The sequence below is a fragment of the Callorhinchus milii genome, unplaced genomic scaffold (assembly GCF_018977255.1).
Source record: "Callorhinchus milii isolate IMCB2004 unplaced genomic scaffold, IMCB_Cmil_1.0 Scaffold5, whole genome shotgun sequence".
NCBI classification, from domain to species: Eukaryota; Metazoa; Chordata; class Chondrichthyes; order Chimaeriformes; family Callorhinchidae; genus Callorhinchus; species Callorhinchus milii.
In genome coordinates, this window is record NW_024704746.1 from 49,266,444 (window position 1) to 49,290,053 (window position 23,610).

The 23,610-nt window shown below is 45.2% G+C and overlaps 1 protein-coding gene across 2 annotated transcripts in view; it reads left to right on the forward strand.

Annotated features, from left to right (window-relative positions):
• Positions 1–23,610, forward strand: part of large1 (LARGE xylosyl- and glucuronyltransferase 1) — an 87,502-nt gene that overhangs the window by 32,563 nt on the left and 31,329 nt on the right. Inside the window, exons 1-2 of one of the 2 annotated variants that reach the window (XM_007898571.2) lie at positions 9,043–9,072; positions 9,778–9,963. In XM_007898571.2, coding sequence (XP_007896762.1) covers positions 9,858–9,963 — 106 coding nt within the window. In that variant the 5' untranslated portion in view covers positions 9,043–9,072; positions 9,778–9,857. Of the gene's footprint in view, positions 1–9,042; positions 9,073–9,777; positions 9,964–23,610 lie in introns of those variants that run through there. The other variant, XM_007898570.2, reaches the window with a different exon arrangement.

Genomic DNA, 23,610 nt, shown 5'->3' on the forward strand with positions numbered 1-23,610 from the left:
CCGGACAACAGGAGAGAGTAGCTCCACCCGAACATCCACCTGAGGGAACCTCCGTCTAATGTTGAAGGACATTATATGTGACAATGCAACGCTCCCTGAGCACTGCACTGGAGCATGTCATGTCCTAAATACACCCTCTCAGCGATGTCATCTGCACATATGGAGTCAACTTCTACGTGTATGAGGATGACACCCAAAGTTACTCCTCCAGCAGAAACTCCCAGCCCATTGATGTCCTGTCAGCTTGTTTGACAGACAAAGCCTGGATGACCGCAAATTTCGTGCAGCTGAATGTCGGCAAGACAGAAGTCATACACTTTGGCTCCCATCAATGTCAGGTTCGATCTCCAGCTTTCCTTTTTACCAAACATCTGTTCCCTGACCAGGAACCCTTTTTCCACTTGCGCCAGATGGCCCACCTCCATCCATACCTCCCACTGATGCAGCTGAAACCCTCATCTATGCCTTCATCACTTCCTGGCTGGACTATTCCAATACTTTCCTCGCTGGCCTCCCCAGCTCCACTATACACAAGATCCAATTAATTCAAAACTCTGCCGCTCAGATACTGACCAGCACAAAACTATGTACCCCCATTACATCATTCCTTGCCAGGCTCCACTAGCTCCCAATCACTAAACAGATCGATTTCAAGATCCTCTCACTCGTTTTCAAATTCCTTCATGCCCTTGCACCTCTTTACCTATCTGATTTGCTTACCCCACACTCCACCACCTGTGGGCCCAGCCTCCTGTTTGTCCCTTGTGCCCTCAGTTCCACCGTCGGTGGCCATGCCTTGAGCCACTATGCCCTGAAACTCTGGAATTCTCTCCCTCAATCCCTCCGCCTTGCCCCCTCCCTCCCCACCTTCAAATCCAGCCTGAAGACCTTGCTTTTTGATCATGTTTACGGTCACCTCCCACTCCCCCTGGTTCGTTGCCAGATGCCGTCACTGTGAAGCGCTCCGGGACGTTACCCTACATGAAGGACACTATATAAATGCAAGTTGTTGTTATGTCAGCTTGGGCTGTGAGTCCTGATTTTCAGCTTGAACCCACAACCTTCTGACTCAGATTATTCCCAAGGAGGAGAATCCTAGCTGCTGCTACTGAGAACAATTGCTGCTGAATATCTCTCAAGGTCTCATCCAAGACAAAATTTTGGTAAAAAGGTGACCAAAATGCTTAAGACTTTTTTGTACCATGGGATCACATCTCCGCTTCATTGGTGGGAAAACCCAACACGCTGAGATCTGAGATACTGTTGTCAGCCTGGCTCAATTAGAAACACACTCTCTTTTGAGTCAGAAGGTTGTGGGTTCAAGCCCCATTTCAAGAATTCGAACCAATATGGTCCAAGCTGACACTTCACTGCAGTGCCTGTTCAGAGTGGACACTAAAGGTCCTGTGATAATATTCGAAAAGAGAAGGAAGTTTCTCTCTTCCAGTGTCCTAACCGACAAGCCGCCAAATAAATCCACTTCATAGCTGTTTGTGGAACATTTCTGTGTGTAAATTGGCTGGCACATTCACCTACAAAATACACAGTCACTGCACTTTACAGTAAATACCGTGAAGAGCTTGACACATCCATCCGATGTGAAAGGCGCTGTATCAAATTGTAAGGATTATCCTGATCTCATTGAGAATGGCCTTGACCACGGAGATTAACGCTGGCTGAACTCCAGCCCGTGGTGCAGCCCACTTCACTCCACTTCAGTTTGGTAGCCAGGTGAGCGCAGCGGAACAAGCAGCCAGACTGCAGCGCACCAGCAACAGAGAGGCTGAGCAATGTATTTGGAGCACAGGATCAGTTGCCATGTGTTAGCCTGGCTCAGTCACTGTGTATGCTAGCCTTGCTCAGTCACTCTTATCAGCCTGGCTCAGTGGGTCTATGTCAGCCTATCTCAGTCGCTGTGTGTCAGCCTGGCTCAGTCACTGTGTGTGTCAGCCTGACTCAGTCACTGTGTGCACCAGCATAGCTCAGTCACTGTGTGTGCCAGCTTGGCTCAGTCACTGTGTGTGCCAGCTTGGCTCAGTCACTGTGTGTGCCAGCTTGGCTCAGTCACTGTGTGTGCCAGCTTGGCTCAGTCAGAGGTTGTGGGTTCAAGTCCCTTTGAGCTCACAGTCGAGGCTGACAGACTTAATACAGTGTTAAGGGGAGGGCTGCATTGCGGAGGTATTTGTCTGATGAGACATTAAACCAAGATCCCGCCTGTGCTTGTTCAGTTGATTATTAAAGATCCTGTGGCATTGGAAAAAAGGGTATTTTTCTCTTGCAGTGTCCTGATCGCAATCCCCATATTTAAATAATAGATCACTCATTTCATGGTTGTTTAGAGATTTTGCTGTGTGCAAATTGGTTGCTATGGTCGCCTAGAAAATGCACAGTCACTGCACTTTCAGTAAATCCTGTGAAGCGCTTTGAAATCAAATGCGGGATGAGACGCAACATTAAATGTAAGGATTATGATCAAGGATTATTAACAGAAACAACAACTTGCATTTCTAAAGTACCAGTCATGTAGAACTGGCTTCTCTCTCAGGGCAGTTTAGGGAGAGGTGAAAAATAGAAATTTGGTCAATTGATCCACGACTGTTTTTGAGACATTGCTGTGCGCAATTGGCTATCATGTTTCACCCATAAAGTACACAGTCACTACACTTTACCATAAATCCTGTGAAGCGCTTTGAGATGTCTCAATGACATCTCAACTTTAATAATAACCTTGCATTTGATATAGTAAATGTCAAACGCAATCATTTTATTATTAGTATTATGTGCCCTGGTTACAAGCCCTATCCAGCCCGGGCCTGGGAATTCCCATAGCTTTTGAAGGACACAATAGTCCGAGAGTGCTTCAGTTCTTCTCCTTCTTTCCCTTGTGGAGTGCGGCAGGTGATTTCTGAGCCTGGGAGAGCAGCTCAGTCTCACCTGTTTGTCTGGAGACTTGCGGGGCCCGTCATCTCCTGAGTTGTGTGTATTTTGAGTGCGGTGTTTTCAGAGATGAGAGAAGTGGGGGAGGGGAAGGGTGTTTCCTTCTCATCAATCATGCTCTCCAGGACCTTCGGGTTAATGAGCTCTCCCTGAATTAGACACCAGCTTGAAGTGAATTGAATTAAAAACTGAAGAATGAGGGTAAATGCATTTAACCCTATAGTCATTTCCACTAAATGCTTTCTGCGGCTCTCACTCCTTCCCCCCTTTTGCACTCTGTAAATTTAAACTTGTAAGTCAGTCCACCTTGCTCTTTCAGGGTCTGTCTCAAGGCGTTCCTCTTTGATCGTTTTTTCAGTCATTTTACCCCTTCCCCCACCCCCAGCTCGGTTGCCAAGCCAGGCCTGTTAAACAGTTTGCGATGTCCTCACAATGTCAAAGGCGCCATGTAATTGTGAATTTGTATTCTATAGAAAACAGTGAAAGCTGTGTGACATAAATGTACTTTTATCTGTATTTTGGGAGCTTTAATGCGAGCAACAGGCTGTTCCAATTTTATGCAAAGCTGGATACCACCACCCAACACACACACACACATACACATGACTGGAACAGGTTGCCAGAAAGGGTGATTGAGGCTTTGATGGGAGGAGGGTGGGCTGGGTGTTCTTGAAGGATGGGCCAATCCGATCCTGTGATTCCATGACGCGATAGGAAAGAAAAGGAAGTTTCTCTCTCCCCATGGCTGCCGTGTTTGCCTATAATATACACAGTCACTACACTTTACAGTAAATTGGAGTCCTGTAGCTCAGTGGTTAGAGCACTTGCCGCGCAAACAAGAGACCTGAGTTCTATTCCCAGCTGAGCGAAATATTGGGCAAGTTTTCTTACTCCACACACCTGTTTACCTAGCAGAAAGTAGGAACCCAGTTGTTAGTTAATTGGTGGATTACTTTTCTGGGGATAATAATCCCTCAAAAAAAATACTAATAATTTGGTCACTCAATCCAATCTATTTGTGGGGCATTGGTGTGCGCAATTGGCTGCCGTATTTCGCCCACAAATAGACAGTCAATTCACTTTTTAGTACATTCCGTGAAGTGCTTTGAGACATCTAGAAGACATGAAAAGTACTATATTAAATTGCAAGCATTATAATATTATATAATAAATGCTGTGAAGCAACTCATGATATTTTGATGACGTGATACGGCGCTGTATCAAATGTGAGGATTACTGGGACTGTTTTTTTACAATGATGTGACTGCTCAATGTTCTGTGGAATCGATCAATATCTTCTGATCTCTGCTCTTGTCGCTTCAGGCATGTTAATCCTGCACTTGTGTCCTCCATTTCTGAACCTTTCTGTATCTCGTGTTTTATATCAATTTTATCATCTCATCCAAATGATGGCACATCCAACAATGCAGCCCTTCCCCCAACACTGCACTGGAGCGTCAGCCTAGACTTGTGCTTGAACTTCTGACTCAGAGGCGAGGTTGCTACCGATTGAGCCAGGCTGACATATTAGCTGTTCAGCAGTGCATCACACTAACAACACTGTGGTAACAAGTGTGTGGACTTGCCCAGTGCTCTCTCTCCGCTGCTAGCAGTAGATTATAACACTGATGACTTTGCTCCACCAAGGGCTGCACAGCCAGTAATTATGACAAACTGAAGCTGAGATAGGGCATCCTCGCCTCCAGCTCTAAGTCTCCACGAGACTCCACGCTCTGGAGCCACTCAAAGGCAAGAGTGCATAACAACCATTTTAAATAGCAGCTTTCATGGAGGGTAATGCTCGGAGCCCTACACACTGGCAGAGCAAGGAGGTGAGGGGAGTGGCACGGTCAAAGAGTGCGTTTTAAAGTGGGATTGGAAGATACAAAGAGGGGGCGAAGGAGAGGAATAGAAACAGCAAGTTCCAAAGATTGGGTGGGGAAGGCTCATTTGATGTAAGCACACTCCATGTGATACAGCTCTGTCCTTCGGATGAAATGTTAAACCGAGGTCCTATCTGCCTGTTAACGATCCCATGGCACTATTTGAAAAGAGAAGGGAGTTTCTGTCTCCCAGTGTCCTGGCCAACAATCCTCCAAATAAAATTGGTCACTCACTCCATGGCAGTTTGTAGGATGTTGCTGAGCACAAACTGGTCCTCACAACACAATACAAATTCCATTAAATCCTTTGAAGTGCTTTGGGACGTCCTCCCGATGTGAAAGGCACTGTACCAAATGCAAGGATTATCATTATTATCATTGCGCTGGCTGAGTGAGAGAAGGCTGCAATGAGAGGGCAGATGCGTGGGTTGTTGGTTAAAGCAGAGGAGGCAGCAAAAGGTAGCTTGTGTGGCTCAAGACAGATGATGACAACCTGAGTGCTGCCTCCCACATTTTTCCACAGGGAATGTGCGCTCCATTGAGACAGATGCCGACTGCTCTGTTAATAGATGGGACTGATTATAATAATAAATAAATAAATAAATAATAAATTATAATAACAATTATAATGATCATCCAATTTAACACAGCACTTTTCACATTTGGGATGACATCTCAAAACACTTTGCAGTATTTTACTGTAAAATGCAGTGACTGTGAATTTCGTAGGTGAACCCGGCAGCCAATTTGCACATAGCAACGTCCCACAAACAGCAATGAAGTGAAAGACTAAGTTTATCTGGAGGATTCTCAGTCAGAAACTCCCTTTTCTTTTCCAATAGTGCCATGGGATCTTTAACGAGCACCTGAACAGACACAGACCAGACTTTGGTTTAATGCCTCATTCGTAACCCAGCCCCTCTGACAGTGCAGTGATGCTCCCGGCACAATGACTTGCATTTATATTGCACCCTTCACGTGTAGTAGCGTCTCAGAGCGCTTAACAATGGTGTAGTTTGTCGCTGAGCCGGGAAGAGCAGGAAGCTTCCCGCAGGCACAGTTGAAGAGGAGCAAGGCGGAGCGGTTGATGTAGGGAGTCCTGGAGGGTTAGGGCGTAGTGGCTGCAAGCAAGTCCGCCAATGGTGGAGTGGAAGGGTCGAGGGATGTGCAGAAGGCCCACAAACAGAAAAGGGAAGATGCTGAGGATTTCTTGTGGCTCTGGCATGAGCTCTGGTGATTGCCAGGGTACATCTGCTGTGCCGAGCAGTGCAAACTGCAAATGGGCAACATCACAAGGCAGAACGATGTGCAATCTGCTGATGACAACAATTGATGTGCCTCAGGGAAATTGATTGTGTAAGGGAGGTCAATAGTATAGAAAGAGCTCCGGTAAGTGGATGGGTTGAGGTTAGCCATTAGGTAATGTGGAAAATATTGTTGGGTTCTTTCTACCGTAATTCGATACTCGCCATTAACCAATAAAGGTCTGAACACAGACAATCAAGTTGTACAATCAAGACAGTTTATTCAACAATGTAAATATACTACCAGATAAGCAGTCTTGCCTGATGACCACCACTCGGCTCAGCAACCTGTAGTTCTTATCTTACTCTGTGGAGCTCAACTATACTTTGTGTGTCTGTTGTATTTACCCAGCTAGTTGGTGTACCCGTAATCTGCTCGTGATGGTACTTTTCCACTAGAGCATGTGCCCTGCTAAGACTAGTTTTCCTCCTTATCTAGCTCCTTGTCCGTACTCCCTGTTCTTCCTCAATCAGTATGTTTTCATAACCTTGCACTCCTGTGGTCTCTAGTCAGGTGCCCTACTCACAGGTCGAGCCATCTATTCTGTTAACCTTTTCTTATACTAACAGTCCCCATCTTGAGACCAAAATAATGATCATAATGAGGTCTCACAAATACACCAAGACCAATAAAGCAAATAAAAAAAACAACATAAAGACACAATCATTGTAAATAAAATTATGGCTTCGGCAATCACAAAATGATAAGATATGAGTAATAAAGTTCAGTGCAATTAATTAATCAGATTGATCCAGCGGCTGTGATTAGGAATCTATCTACTTGTTAATGTGGTTCGATCAATGTTGATTGTAGAATATCTCTTCTTAAGATCGATTAGACTTGTCTTCTTCATTCCCAAACTTAGATCTTTTTAGTCATGTCCGCCAAGTCGGCAGTGAGACCTTGTTTTTACCATTCATTGTAGGGTTAAAAACATATCTTTCAAGGCCGGTATGCTCCTTTTGTTCTTGGCAACCTTTATGTACTGATGTTACCAATGTCCTTGAGAGTCCATAGCTATTTCAGTCAAACAAGTCACAAGTCTTTGCGATATCCTTTTTGGTCAACTTAAGACAACCAGAATTCTGGGTTTGTGAAATATCCAGTCCCCATCTCGAGTGGGTCAAGCTGACAACACAGAATCTTCACGATTCCCTTTTACTTCAGCTACCACATCAATCCTTTCAACTAATATTAGCATCTGCAATTACAGCACTTCATTATCAATAATATCATGATTAACAAATAGTATAGAAATTTGAAATATTATTTCAGTGCATGTTCCTCTCTATCCTTGCCCACTGGCTTTGAACATTATTGAAATACTGGAATAGACAAAGTAAATGTTACATAAAATAAATCAGAACAATGACATTCTTAATACTATCACTTCTTCTTGAATTATCACAGTGTTTACCTATTGATCCCGTAACCGCACGCTCTACCACACCCGACGCATACAAAATCTGCGCGGTTGCCAATGTAGACCCTGTCCTCTGTGCAGGTGATGGCCGCTGTTGTGAAGTAGACGATTGATTCGGTTGTACTTGTCCACTCATCTCCCCCAGACGGTTGAGCCGAAATTGAATGTGAAGACCGGCTTTGTGGGTGGGAGGGTAAGCAAAGTATAAGTCGTCTCAGAAGAAGTCGATGGAAGGAAAGCCACCTCCATAGGGTGTAACGAGCCATTGTCAGTATCTGTAGGAACTATAATCACAAAGTGAAATCTCCCATTTCATTAAACACTGCAGTTAGTTAATATGATTGCAGTAAAGTTGGTGACCATCATGTGAAGTGGGATTAGAAATTTGATCGATTTGTGCGACTGCTTCAAAATACTTGCACTACTAGCTTTACCAGCGATTCAATTGTAGCTTGGGCATGCTCATTGGCTGTAAAAATAGTTTTGCTTTATGTAGAAACCAAAGGGTTAAGTCTCTCTGAGCAGCCTGTGCTGGTCAGCATGAAGTATGAGTGTTCATTTGTTTACACAAATCAAGAGTGCGAGCAGTCAGTGAATTTAAACTGTTCACAGTTAATAGCTACAATATCAGGAAAGAAACAGCAAAAGTACCCGTAATGGATGCATGTTCATCACATAACAATACATATGGCAATGACTGCCTTCCATTCACCCTAAGTGTGCCCCAGGTGCAGGGACTTTGATTGTAAGGCAATCCAAACACTAAAGTAATAGTAATAATCTATACTAATAAGGATGAAGCGTCTGTCTGTGTATGTGTTTGTGTATCTGCCAATCACGCAATAACCGATTGTAGAGCCATGATTTTGGATCTTGCAGCTGGCAGTGTCATGGGCATATTTTTAGAGGGGAAATCTCCTATCGTTAATGAGCTATATTAAAAAATACTTTCATCAAGCCCCAAAATACAAGGTATGCATCGTATTCTGCAACTACATAGCGACAGAGGACACATTCTTCAGAGAGATACATCTATATTCCGCAACAAATGTATGACACTTTTTTTCTAGTTGCCAAGGCAGCTGGAGAGAGAGACTGAGATAGTGGGACAGAGAGAGACTGAGATAGTAAGAGAGCCAGAGACAGAGAGAGAGAAACTGAGAGAGAATATATTATAAAGTGTAGTGACTCTGTGTTTTGTGGGAGAGACAGAGAAAGACTGAGAGGGAGGCAGACTGAGAAAGAGAGACTGAGAAAGGGAGAGGCTGAGAGACACTGAGAGAGTTAGAGAGAGAGAGACAATCGAAGAGGAGGGTCTTCAGACCGGCCTTGAAGGAGGCAAAGGGACTGTGGGATGGAGTGCCATAGTGTGGGGGCAGAGAGACTGAAAGCCCGATGGTAGGGCGGATCGGGCGGGAGACATGGAGCAGGCCGGAGCCTGCTGAACGGCGCGAGCGGGCAGGTTGTTAGGGAAACAGCAGATCAGAGAGGTAGGAGGGGACAAGGCCATGGATGCCTTTAAAGGTGAGGATGAGGATCTTGAATTCGATCCTCTGAGGGATGGGGAGCCAGTGGAGTCGGGTGAGGGTGGGAGTGATGGGGTCATGGAGTCTGGTGCCAAGAGTACACGAGCTGCAGAGTTTTAACTGTAATAACAAAATAATCATAAGAATAATAATAATTCTTGCATTGGATACTTTCGATACAATGTCTAATTGCAATGGGGTACATCTCAAAGTGCTTCACAGGATTTTACTATAAAGTGCCGTGACTGTATTTTGTGGGTGAGCGCGGCAGCCAATTGGTACACAGCAACGTTCCATTAACAACTATGAAGTGAATGATGCATTTTATCCGGGTGGAGAATTACTGGCCAGGACACTGGGAGAGAGAAACTGCTTCTATTTTTTGAGTCGTGCCATGTGATGTTCAATGTCCACCTGAACAGGCATGGACGTGTCCATGGCTTAAACTCTCATCCTAAAGATGGCGCTTCCGACGATGCAGCACTCCCTCCAGCACTGCACTAGAGCGTCTTGGACTGTGTGAGCTCAATGCCCCCACCATGGGGGCTTGAACCCACAACCTTCTGACTCGGAGGCGAGCGAGCGAGGGTTGAATCGGGCTGACATCTTACACAACTGCAGAGTCATTCTGCTGGCAGAGGGAGAGAGGGCGCTCGGTTTGTCAGGACCCAGTGGCTGAGGGAAGCCTGTGTTTGCGTTTCAGAGAGGAAGATGTGCGTGGCTGAAGGTGCGATGCTGCCCACTTAGGAAGATCGCTGGGACGTGGAGGAAATATCCCTGAGGATGCTGGGCATCTGCCGTGGACGCAGGAAGTTCCTCGCGGCCACACTAAGCATCCTGTTCATCCCGGCGTTCACCTGGATCTACCTGTTTTCCGGCACGTTTAGAGGTAAGCAGAGCACGCCTTGCCTTTACCTTTTGTCCTTGTGAATATTGAAAGCATTTGTCTTGTCCCCACCCCCCACTCACCACTACCGCCCAACCCCCCTGAGCTCCTTGGTTGAATGGGACCTGGGGAGGGGGCAGCCCTGAGGACTACGATGGAGGATGGATGACACAACACAACCTTTCACAGAGGATGTGCAAAGGTCCTTAATAAACCTGGCTTGGCACCCAAGCTGATGGTGGAGACCAAAGCAGTTTGAGGAGGGGAGGTCTTGGGGTGGAATCAGAGGTGAGACTGCTACTGAGACGTTTCAAAGCGCTTTACAGAATATAATTGTGTATTTTGTGGGCGAAATACGGTAGCCAATTGTGCGCAGCTGTGACCCACATTTTTTAAATATTTAAAGTATTACTCTCAGAAAGTGATCGGCCAATCGACTAACAACTGGGTTCCTACCTACTGCTTGTTAAACAGAGGCGTGTGGAGTAAGGAAACTTGCCTAGGGTTTCGTCCCGCCCAGGAAACAAACCCGAGTCCTCTTGCTTGCTTGCGAGTTCGCCAATTCCTCTGTAGAGTTCATCTCTCAGCAGATGATGAGGTGGTTTCAAGCAGTTATCATATCTGGCTGGTTTATTACAGCTGTCTCCTTGAACAGCCATGCAAGTGACAGCCAGCCGTCCACACTGAGCAGGAAATGATCGTCTCTGACACTTGTGATAAAGATTAATCCACCTGCTTACAGTGTAGGAAACAGTGTTCAAGAGACTTGCAAATGATGTTTCTGGTGTTTTGTGCTTGTGCGTGTGACAGATTGCTCATGTTCTGGTAAACAATGGAATTGGAGGATTTGTTTCAGCTTTCTGTGATTGAAAGTGTGAAAGAGATGGGTTTTTAAAAAAATATAACCATACAGTAAAACTCATATAAGTCGTATCAGTAGGGAGCATAATATTTAATATGATTAGCATGAAGTCCAAGTTGCAGGCAACTGTAGGAGTTGTATAAAATCTGATTCAATCAATTTATTATTATTATTAATCACCACTGCGCACGTGTAAAATCAATGCAGCTGGTAGGTACGCATGCGGTGACAGGTAAGACTACATTTCCTGTGATTCAATGCGTTGTCGCACGTCACTGCATGCACACTTACCAGCAAACGTCAGAATCACATTGAATTGCGAGAAATGAGGTTCTTCTGCACATGCATCGACGGATGAAGACTACATTTCCCGCGATTCAATGCAGCCAGCTGGTAAGTACACATGCTTTGATGGGTCAGGAGTAAGTGGGCCTCCAGTAAGTGTTGGAGTAATGGAAGGTAAGGGGAGAGGCATTACAAATTAGGAGGTGATTTATTTGAGTAGTGTAAGAAAAATCTGCGTGGCTTTGATAGGAAACCGAATGGTACTTGGATTAATTAGATGTTTATATGATATATAAAGGTAAGACTTATGCAAGTTTTACTGTAATGATAATCGTAGCATTTGATCCAGTGCCTTTCATGTCAGGAGCATGTCTTAAGATTTTAACTGAAAGATTTGAACTAGATTTTGTGGGTGAATGCGGCAGCCAGTTTGCTCACAGCAATGAAGCGATTGACTGAATTTCATCTGGGGATTGTCAGCTAACACACCAGGAGAAAGTCCCTTCTCTTTTCAAATAGAGAAGAGAATTTAGGAGGAACTTCATTAAGCATAGGGCAATGAGATTGTGGAACTCACTGCCTGAAGCTGCCTGTCGGTTGAGTCAGCTAGTACAGATGCATTCAAGAGGAAGCTAGACCTTCAGATGAGGGAGAAGGAGTAGAAAGGTATGTGAGGGAGTAAAGAATGATGGTGATTTTTGTGGAATATAAACACCGGCACAGACTGGTTGGGCTGAGTAGCTTGCTTATCTGCTTAGATTCGTTGTAAATCTTCCTTGTAAGCAGCGTCACAAGATATTTGACATCCACTTGAACAGGCTTTAACCTCTCATCCGAACGACAGCCTCTAACAATGCAGTGCTGCCCCCAACACTGAACTGGAGTGTCAGCCTGAACTGCGAGCTCAAAGCTCCTGATGTGGGGGGATCCAACCTACCAAAGTTTTGCTGTGCTCTGCGTGGCGGTGTGCTGTCATTCATGTTTAAGCCAGAGGATGAATGGGCCAGTCCCTGCGTCAGCGTGCTTGTCTGATAAATAGGTCAGTTGAATGCCTCATAATTCAGCAGCGTCCTGTAAGGTGCTGCGAGGCTCAGTCAGGAGTCGAAAATCTTCTCCTCTTCAGGTGTCAGGTTCTCGCCTCCGAGTCAGGAGGTTGTGGGTTCAAGCCCCCATGTCAGGGACTTTGAGCTCACAGTCCAAGCTGACACTTCAGTGCAACACTGGGGAGAGCGCCACATTGTCAGAGGTAAGAAGAGGACACAAGCATTATTTCTCATTATAAACAGAACGGTTTTGATAAAGGGTTGTGGACCTGAAGCGTTGACTCACTTTCCTTTCTCCAATTTTCCTTTGCTGCCTGACCTGCTGAGTGTTCCCAGCGACTCCTGTTTTTCGTTTCAGATTTCCAGCATCTGCAGTATTTTGCATTTTGCAAATCTGATGGTGCGTGTGGTGCTGAGAGTGAGGGGTTTCGTTGACCTCAAATCTTCCATTTTGACCCATTACCAGCTGATTACCTCACTAACAGAGATCAACAGTGATTCACTTCAAACCGTGACTCACCCTTCTCAGCGGAGCGCTGCATGACAGAGGTGCTGTCTTTCAGATGAGATGTTAAGGTTCTGTCTTTGCCTGTTCAGGTGGATGTTGAGGATCCCGTGGTATTATTGTAAAAGAGAAGGGAGTTTCCTTCCCCCGGTGACCTGGCCAACAGTCTGTCAAATAAAATCGGGTCACATGGCTGTTTGAGGGACATTGCTGTGCACAAATTGGCTGCCGCATTTGCCTACAAAATCACAGTCTCTACACTTCATAGTAAAATCCTGTGACCTATTATTAGTATAATTTTAAGCCCGTAAAGATTCTTTTAAAATAAAGCAGCTGAATTGCTGCCTGGCTGCCTTCATTGCTTCGCCCTGATATCACTTTGCTAAAAATAGAGACGTTGGCCCACGCCTGGGAATTAGTCACCGCTAACAGTTTAGAGTAACATTAGATTAATAAATTTCACTGCACTTGTAGGGTCAGTCAAGATCCCTCAGAACGTATTGATTGAACTGTGACGGTTGTTTAGCGCAGCAATAAATCGCGGGCTTTCTGTAGGAAGGCATTGTATGGAAGGGCAAGTTACCCCACCAGTTAAAGCCCAGCCAGAGTGTATACCTGTCCAACACAGGCAGAAACCCATCACCTTGATCAGCCGGGTATCTGACACAAGCAGAAACTCATCATCATTATCAGCCAGGTATCTGACACTCTCGGAAACCCATCACTTAAGTATGTGAACCAGATGAAGAGTTCCATATATGTCCCCTACATGTGGGAAAGGGCATGAATGGTATTGAAATACAGCACATTGTGACCTTTAATAATAAAGTGAGCGAGAGAATAACGGAGAGATAAGGATAAGCCTGCAAATTCACTTGCTTGATCCAGGTGTAGGGGCTGATACCTCAGACCAGAACATTACAGTCCAAAAATGGGAAGCAATGTGAAATTTACACAAATTGTACACAGTTGGAGTTCGCTGTGTATTTCTGGTTGCTCCATTACAGGAAGGATATTGCAGCATTGGAAAAAGCAGATTACTCTGTTGTTACAGGGATGAGGGGATCCAGCTAGCAGGATAGATCAGATAGGTCGGAGCTTTTCTCTCTGGAGTTGAGACGACTGAAAGGGGACCTGATTGAGGGGTCCTGTCTCAGCATCCCAAAGAGAGCTCCTATCTCAGCCAGCCTAGACATGGCAGGTACCTCAGTTTAACCAGCCTAGATATGGCAGGTGACTCATCGAAGGAGGCACCTTCGACAATGCAGCACTGCTTGGCAGTGTCAGCCTGCACTGTGAGCTCAAAATCTCCAACGTGGGGCTTGAACCAACAATCTTCTGATTCAAAAATGCACTCTCTCCTTGGAGGGACACACCCTGCTTACCTAATTCGGGAGAGTATTCAGCACAGGCGAACACCTCAGCCAATCGAAGAGAACACCTCCTGTGCACAGCAATATCCCACATAAAGTGAAAGTTCAAGCCCTACTTTGTACTCACAATACAGGCTGACGCTCCAGTGCAGTGCCGGGAAATATATTGACTGTACCCTTGGGATACACTGGTATATTTCAAACAGCAATCAAATGTTCCAGAAGATTTGATAGTTAAATGGTTAAAAATAGCTTTTCTGGATTTGCTGAAGTCAGCTTCTGATTACATTTCATATTTTCCTGAGATGTTCACTCCTCTGAGATAATGAGCAATCAGGTCCTTGAGCATAGATGTAAGAACAATGGACCACAGAAAAAAAAGGCTGCAGTCTCAGACACCTGCCTATCACAAGGCTGAGAAACACTCAGGCTGTGGAAGGATGCCCAGAAGTTGTCCATATCTCTCTGTGCAAAGCAGCCTGCAAAAGGTTAGGGCTATCTCTATGACAAGGAGAGTGGCGCTAGAAACACATGAAAGTAAGATGTAACTTTGAAATAGTTGAAGTTTATAGAGGGTCACTGCACTTCTCAGTGGAATCAGTATAGATTCTACTGTCTCTATGTATATGTACAGGATGAGGGAATTTACCTCCATTAAGAAAGTGACCATTAAAAGTGAAAGAGGAGTAGTGTTCAGCAGCACGAGTGAGGTGCTGGGCTAAGAACTGATTGTTTCTGTTGAGTTACAGGAGGAATTATCTGTGATTCTGTTTATAGTTCTGTGATCTCTTCAGGGTATGTCAAAGTGTGATCCCAGTCTACTGTTTAGTCTGGAGTACGAACAGTGCCTGGATATATGTTGTCGTCCCTGTATCGTCAGTACTACTGTTGTTGTGTATGATTAGTTGGGTCCGAGGGTTTACCGGACTCCAGTCCCTGTTTAGCGTTGGTATTACAAGTGTCAGTCTGAGGGGTAATTCCAGAGGCTGATCTCTCGTGGGTGTAGTCTCGGGTACCGTTCGTCTGGAGTACGAATTGTGACTCAGACACGCGCTGTCAGTCTGGAATACTGTGCAGCCTTAAGCTTGCGTTTTGTGTTACAGAATCAGTTGTCCCTGAGGGATTTCTTGGAGCTGATCTCTGCTGTGTATTTTGAGGTGTGTTTGTCTGGAGTACTGAGCAACCTCTGAGTGCATGCTGGGTGGTAAATGTTTTGCTCACATAGATGTGGTATTGTTATTGTGTTGTTATATGTAGTATAATTTGATTACAGATTGTTAAACCTTGTTTCATCTTATGCAATACTCTTAGAAGGGCGTAGGAACGGAGAATAGAGGGGTGTAGGAGAGGGCAGTAGAGGGATGTAGGAGAGGGGAATAGATTGGGTGTAGGAGAGGGGAACAGAGGGGTATAGGAAAGGGGAATAAAGGAATTTCGGAGAGGGGAATAGAGGGGTGTAGGAGAGGGGAATAGAGAGGTGGAGGAGAGGGGAATAGAGGGGTATAGGAGAGGGGAATAGAGGGGTATAGGAGAGGGGAATAGAGGGGTGCAGGAGAGGGGAATAGAGGGGTATAGGAGAGGGGAATAGAGGGGTTTAGGAGCGGGTTGGAGAGGGGAATATATAAAAAAAACCCATGCATTTAATAGGAGTATAAGGGATGGGGGCTTGTATGGAGTATAAACATTGGCACAGATGAGTGGGCCAAATGGGCTGTTTCTGTGCTTTATCGCTCTGTCACTCACTGTCACTCGATGTAATCTGGGCAAATCTCAGCTCACACAAACCTCCGCCCTGTGTAAAAAAAAGACTCCCAATTTCTGTCAGAGGCATTTCATTTTTAAAAAAAGCTTGTATTCTAGATTTACTCCCAAAATAGAAAATGTTTAATTCAGCTTTGTCACTTAACTTTATTTTTGCTGCTGAAAAGCCCTTGAGTTTACATCAACTGCTGCTTCAATATTTCCTTGAAAAAATTGTATTCAATTAGCCCGTAACCCTCCTGATCCCTGTATATTCATGATCCCGCCTGGAAGACACATCCTCCTTTAACACAGGAGCTCACACAGTCCAGGCTGATGCTCCAGCGCAGTGCAATGCTGGGTCGGAGGTGACGTCCTTAGGATGAGACGTTAAAACCAAGATCCAATCTGTGCCTGCCCAGGTGGACATTAAAGATCCTGTGTTCCCATTGGAAAAGAGAAGGGAGTTTCTGCCGGTGTCCTGGCCAACAATCCCACAGGGACAATCACTCATTCACTTCACAGCTGAATATGGGATGTTGCTGTGCGCAAATTGGCTGACAAAACATTCCATTGTTGAGTTTGACAGTCAAATCCTGTGAAGCTCTTTGAGAAACAACTTGCATTTATATAGTGTCCCTCACGCAGGGTAGCATCTCAGAGTGCCTGTGACGTCAGTGATGTCTCAGTGATGTGATGGGACACGATTTCGAATGCATGGCTGATGCATCTCCGTGTCTCTGCGTCACAGCATCAGACAATGAGAGGTGACGATGGAAACGATCAGGGAGTGTGCCACAAGGGGGTTTCGGCCCCCTACCTGGATGTGATGCCAGCTCCGACCACAACAACTCCCTGTTGGTCGGATTACCAACTCTTCCCTTAACAAGCTGCAGATCATCCAGAACTCTGCAGCTTGTGTCCTCTCCCGCCCCAGGTTCCGTGACCCTGTCACCCCCAACCTTGCCCGGCTCTACTCTTTATCCCTCAGAGGATAGAGTTCAAAATCCTCGTCCTCGCCTTCAAAGCCCTCCACGGCCTTGCTCCTTCCTACTTCTGTGACCTGCTAACCCCATATCAACCTGTCCGCAACCTCCTCTTAGTAGGCTCCTGCCTGCTGCACATCCTCCACCCAGCTCGCCCCATTATTGGCATTTGACCCTTCAGCTTCTCTGTGCCCCTGTCCCTCTGGAAATCTATCCCACAGTTCCTTCGCCTTGCTCGCTCCCTTGTCTCCTTCAAGGTATACCTCAAGACCCTCCGATGGTGCCTTCGGCCATCTTCCTACCCTCTCTGCCCTACACCCCTCTCGATCCCAACCCCCTGCTCGGGTTCAAATCAATGTTCAACGCCTTGGGATGTCCTCCCAATGTGAAAGGTGCTATTCAAATTTAATTTGTTGTTGTTGACTGGAATTTCTGAGCTTTTTAAACTTTCTCAGCAGTTTTAGAGGCTCCTTTTGAGGGACAGCAGCCTTCGCAAACCAGCGACTTCGAGCTTACACAGTCTAGGCTGATGCTCCAGGGCTGGGGGTGCGTCGCATTTTCATAGATGCCATCCTTCGGATGAGATATTGCGCTGAGGTACCACCTGTGCCTGTCCTCTCTGTACGGCTGTCGGTGAGCCCAGACACCATCTGTGCAGCTGCTGTCAGTGCTTACACAGCCCTTTTGGTGGTGATAATAATAATAATAATAATCCTTGCATTTGATATAGCGCTTTTCACGTCGGGAGGACGTCCCAAAGCGCTTCACAGAACACACTGTAAAGTGAACTGACTGTATATTTGTGGGCGAACGCGGCAGCCAATTGCGCACAGCAATGTCCCACAAACAGTCGTAGATTGAAAATGACCAATTTATTATTGTTTTTGGTTTTGGAGGGATTATTATTAGGCGTGTGGAGTAAGGAAACTTGCCCAAAGTTTCGCCCTGCCTGGAACTGAACTCAGGTCTCTCGCTTGCAAAGCGAGTACTCTAACCACTGAGCTACAGGACTCCACATAATAATAATAATAACAATAATAATAATAATCCTTGCATTTGATGTAGCACCTTATCACATCGTCGAGACATCTCGTACTGCAAAATGTAGTGACTGTATTTTGTAGGTGAACCAGTTGCGCACAGCAATGTCCTACAAACAGCCATGAAGTGAGTGACTGATTTATTTGGGGAATTTTTGACTAGAACACCGGGAGAAACTCCCTTCTCTTTTGGAATAGTTCCACAGGATCTTTAACGTCCACCTAAACATTCAGAGGGGACTTTGGTTTAACGTCTCATTGTAGGACGGCACTTCCAACATACAACACCCCACCCTTCAGCACTACATTTGAGTGTTAACTTAGACTATGTGATGCCAAGTCCAGACATGGGGCTTGAACCCACAACCTTTTGATTCCCAAAGCGTAAATTGGTGTGAAAGTGTGTTTTATGGGCAAACTATGGGACAGGCACATAACATCAGAGGGTTAAAATGAAAAAGCTTGGCCCTTTCACGGCAATGAGAAGCTATTAAATGGGTGCAGTGCTCCACTCAATAAAACCACAGGAACAGCGAGGAGATTTTTAATCAATAAAATACCAATTTAGTTTTTGAAGAGTTTTTTTGGAGGAAAACTGTGTTGACTCAAAAGGTTGAGTCCTGGGATTTTGGACACCAGATAATCAAGCTCACATTGATCATACATTTCAATTTATTTATTATTGTTGCAGCAAAAGAAGAGAAAAGGCAGAGTTACAGAGATACAATAGCTTAAGCGCCCTTGACTTCCCAAATCTTCTGACTTTGGACAAGTTAGTGCCCCATATTAACACACGTAAAACAATCTTTATGCCTCTGCTTCCCGAGCAGTAAATAATAACAATAATAATAATTATAATAATCCTTGCATTTGATGTAGCAGTAAGTAGGAACATGGTTGTTAGTCGATTGGCAGATCGCTTTCCGGGATAATAATCCCTTCAAAACTGAATAATAATAACTTGGTCACTCAATTCATAACTGTTTGTGGGACATGGCTCTGTGCAATTGGCTGCTGTGTTTCGCCCATAAAATATTTAGTCAATTCACTTTACAGTATATTCTGTGAAGTGCTTTGAGATGTCTCCCTTCCCTCCCTTCCCTCCCCTCACCCTGACCATTTCCCCCCTCCTCGCTCCCTCCCTTCCCTCACCCTGACCATTTCCCCCCTGCTCGGGTCATGACCCAACTGTGCAGCGCCTTGGGACGTCCTCCTGACGTGAAAGGCGCTTTATAAATGGAATCTTGTTGTTGTTGTTGTTGTTGTCTCAACGATGTGATTATTATTATTATTAGGCGCTGTATCAAATAGATTGATTATTATATTATTATTCATATTATATCTGGTAACACATCCTCCTTTCTACCGCTGAAAGAGACATGAACAAAGTACGTGAAAGTGATGATAGGACACGAACAGACACTGTTTGATTTCAAGGAGACTGACATTCCCACTTCACAATAGTGAAGGTTACAGAGACACAGATAGTGAAGGTTACAGTCATTTCCCAATGCATAATGGTACACATCATAAGATGGTAAAACGCACACAAGTTTTATCTTTATAAATTGGAAATTTCTAAGCAGTACATCCACCCTGCTAGACTGACCCCCTTCAGACTGCTCCCAGGCCAGACTGCCTCCCCCAGCCTGCCTCCATTCCCCGATTGACCCCCCACCAGACTGAGCCCTGCATCAATTTCATTTGAGCAAAACAGGAGTTTAGCTTTTGGGAAGCTGGAAAGGGAAGAAGGGCCTCCTGCATGGAGGGCAAAAATAAGTTCAAGTTGTTGTATTGCGCCCATAAAATACACAGTCTTAATCCACTTTACAGCGCTTTGAGTCGTCTGAATGACGTGATAAGACACTATATCAAATGGAAAGATTATTGTTATTATTATCCATTCATCCCTCCCTCCTTCCCTCAATCCTTCCTGGCCCTCCCTCAGTCACCATTCCCCCCTCCCCGGAAGGCGTTTGTGTCACTCACTGGAACTCGAGGGTATTGATGCTGGACGGTACAGAGTGAGATATGGTTATTAAATAATTCAGGTGAACAAACATTGTGATAATGTCCTGACAAACAAACCGCTGTACGCAGTCTTTATGAAAGAATTAACTGGCATTTTTATAGACCCCGTCGTCATAATGGGATGTCCCAAAGCAATTATGGTGAAGTATTAATATATTAATCCTTGCATTTGATTAAGCACCTTATTGTGTCTTCAAGACATCTCAAATCGCTTCACAGGATTTACTGTAAGACAGTGCTGCAGCCAAATATGCACAGCAAAGTTCTACAAACAGCCATGAAGTGAATGACCAATTTTATCGGGAGGGGATTGTTGGCCTCCCTTCATTTTTCCAATCGGATCTTTAATGGACACCTGAACAGAAAAGGACAGGACCTCGGTTTGAAGGATGGCACCTCCGACAATGCAGTGCTCCCCCAGTACTGCATTGAAGCATCAGCCTAAACTGTGGAGCTTAAAGTCCCAATGTGGGGCTTCAACCATGACCTTCTAGCCAGAATGACTCTTTAAATTACCTTCTGTGAAGGGGTGCAATTGAGTGAATGAAGTGAATTGAATTGGAATTTCTTTCAATGAGTTAACACCCCCTCCCCCCCCAAAAAAAACCAAAATGGTAAGAGTAAATTTGTAGACTTGACAGACCCAAGTCATGGAGACCAGGCCGGGACTGCTGTGACAGAATCGCCGTTGCAGCCTCTCTGTGTGCCGTACATTATAATTGAACTGTGTGCAGGAGAAACGTCAATTATGAGGGTCACCCGAGTAATGTCAGGAGATGGGAGAGCATTGTGGGTCTGGCCTGTTACTGAGCTACAACACACACATATTGCAGCAGACACACACCGTAACACACACAAACACTAACACACACATTGCAATACACACACTGCAACACACACTATAATAAACACTCAGACACTGTAACACTTACACACACAACAACAGCAGCAAATATATCTGCACAGCACCTTTCACATCTGGAGGGTGCACCAAGGTGCTGGACAGTCAGGGATTTGGACCCAAATAGGGGCTTGGGATCAGGAGGGGTGGAGGGCATGGAAGTTGAGGGTAGGAAAGTGACCAAAGGCGTGGTCAAAGAGGAGGATCTTAAGACGATCCTTGAAGGAGGCAAGGGAAGGAGCAAGGCGAAGGGACTGTGAGATGGGATTCAGAAAGATGGGGGCAGAGAGACTGAAGGGCTAACCGCTGATGGTGGGGTGGGCCGGGGTGAGGCACATGTAACAACCTGGACCCTGTTGAGTAGAGGGAGCAGACAGGTTGTTGTAGAGTTAGCAGGTCACAGAGGTAGGAAGGAGCAAGGCCGTAGAGGGCTTTGAAGACGAGGACATTGAACTCTATCCTCTGGGAGATGGGGAGGCAGTGGAGCCAGGCGGGAATGGGGGTGATATACACACACTATAATAGGTACACTGTAATATACACATACACAGTAATACACACACAAATACACACACACACACTGTAATAAACACTATAATATACACTGTAATAGACACACACACACTTGCCAATGTACATGAGATACGGGACGTCACAAGACAGCCGACCGGTGATGAATTGGATGGAATTTTGCTCATTTCTTACTTCAGTAACCAGAAATGAAACACTTGATCTTGTTAACAAGTCAGCTTTGTTTCCATGGTGATGAAGAGGAGACGATTGGCATGTCTGTGTCAGGTGAGTTGGAAGCTGAGGGCAGAGTGGGAGAGTGAGCAATCTTTCTGGGGAGTGTTGAGGGAGGGCTGTCACTCCCGTCTATCACACAGGTGTCGTCACTTTCAGTCTCCAAAAGGTTTGATTGTGTTCTCTACTATAATAACTCTTGCATTTGATAGAATGCCTATCGTGTCCAGAGAAGTCTCAATTAATTTCACAGGATGAAGTTGTAAAGTGCTACTGTAAAGTGTAGTGACTGTTTATTTTGAAGATGAACGCAGCATCCAATTTGCGCATCGTAATGTTCCACAAACAGTCATGAAGTGACTGACCAATTTTATTCAAAGTATTGGCGGCCAGAATAGCGCCGCGGAATCTTTAATGTCTGCCCGAACAGGCACAGGCAGGACCTCGGTTTAATGTCTCATCGTCACCTCAGACAATGCAGTGCACCCTTCATCAACACTGCACTGGAGCGTTAGCTTAGACTATTCAAAGTTACTTGAGGCTTGAACCCACAACCTTCTGACCGAGAGACAAGAGTGCTGTTAGCTGAGCCAGTCTGACATCTAATAACTTTGGATATTTTTTTCTCTCTTTCTCTCCCCCCCAAATAAACCCTGAGTAAATAAGCTTTTTGTTTTAGTTTTGGTACCTTGTTAAAAGGTCAGACAATTTCATTCAGTGAGTGAGTAACGGTGAACCCATCTGACATCTTAATTAAAATTCAGCATTAAGCTGACTGATGTAAGAAGTCTTCACACAATTTTCAATCTCATTATTCTAATGAGTATTTTTCCATTGTAAACGTGGAGCTTAATGTACACATGCCGTCAAAATGCTTATGCACGCTTTAAAACTCTTTAATTATCGACCACAGGTACAAGGCGACAGATTAGCAGCGTATAATTTGCCATCCTCTCTTTGTCTTTATTGCGGACATCAAAACAAATTAGTGTGGAAAACCTTTTGCAGACAGATCCGCGATGAAATCGGAAAAGAGTTTTGAAAATCTATGCATTTGACACAGTGCTTTTCATAGCACTTCACAGGATGTACTATAAAGTGAAGTGACTGTGTGCGTTTGGGCAAACCAAGGCAGGTAGAAAAAGCAACACCAGGAGGGTATCTCAAAGAATTTGCACAGCCTCTGGGAGCCCAAGCTCAGACAGCTCAGTGCCTTAATCTTATTATCATGGGAATTCAGTTTGGGTAATCTCCACAAACTGGAGATTTCCACAAGATTGGTCTGGATGAAGAAGGCCCTTCAGCCCAACCGACCGAGCCTTGACCTCAACCACCCTTCCTGACAACCTATTCCAATCGTTAATTACCCTATGGGTAAAGAAAAACTTCCCGGTCTCTGTCCAGAAATTGCCCTTTACAACTCCAAAATCTGTGTCCTCTTGTTCTACTGTCTTCCAACTTCATGGTAGTATGTGGGGGGGAGGGGGCTCGGAGTGTAATTGTAATTTTATTTTCAGTGTCAGTGACCTATAAGTGCCTTGGTACATCTTCCTGACATGGAGGGCATGTATAAGTGTGAATATGTATTGGGTGTTAAAATCACTGCACAAGCTGTCTACATTCTGCTGGGAGGGAGGGAGGCGAGGGTGTGCTCAGCAGTTTCATCTGTGCCAGTGTGCGCCGTGTGCTTGAGTCCAGATCCGTACAGACATGCCACGGCAGCTTTTGTTTGTGGCCCATCTCAGTGCAGTGAATGGGCTCTGCCACATCCCACTGTCACAGGAGTCAATACTGCAGAGGTCCTCTGGGAGCGGTGGGAACACAGTGCTTCATGACAGGCTTGTAGTTCCTGACATTTATTTCACAAGCACTCTCCATCGCCACACTCCGCATCGACACTGCCCGGACCACAGTCAGGGGGAAACCCAGCAACCGAGGGCACCGAGAGCAACCTTCGCTTGATTATTACTTTAATTAATAATAATCCTTACATTCGATGTCAGCCTTCACTTCAGGAGGATATCTCAAAGCGCTTCACGGAATTCACTGTAAGGTGCAGTGACTGTGTATTTTGTGGGTGTGGCAGCCAATTTGCACATTCAACAACATCTCACGAACCGCTGTGAAGTGAACGATTTTA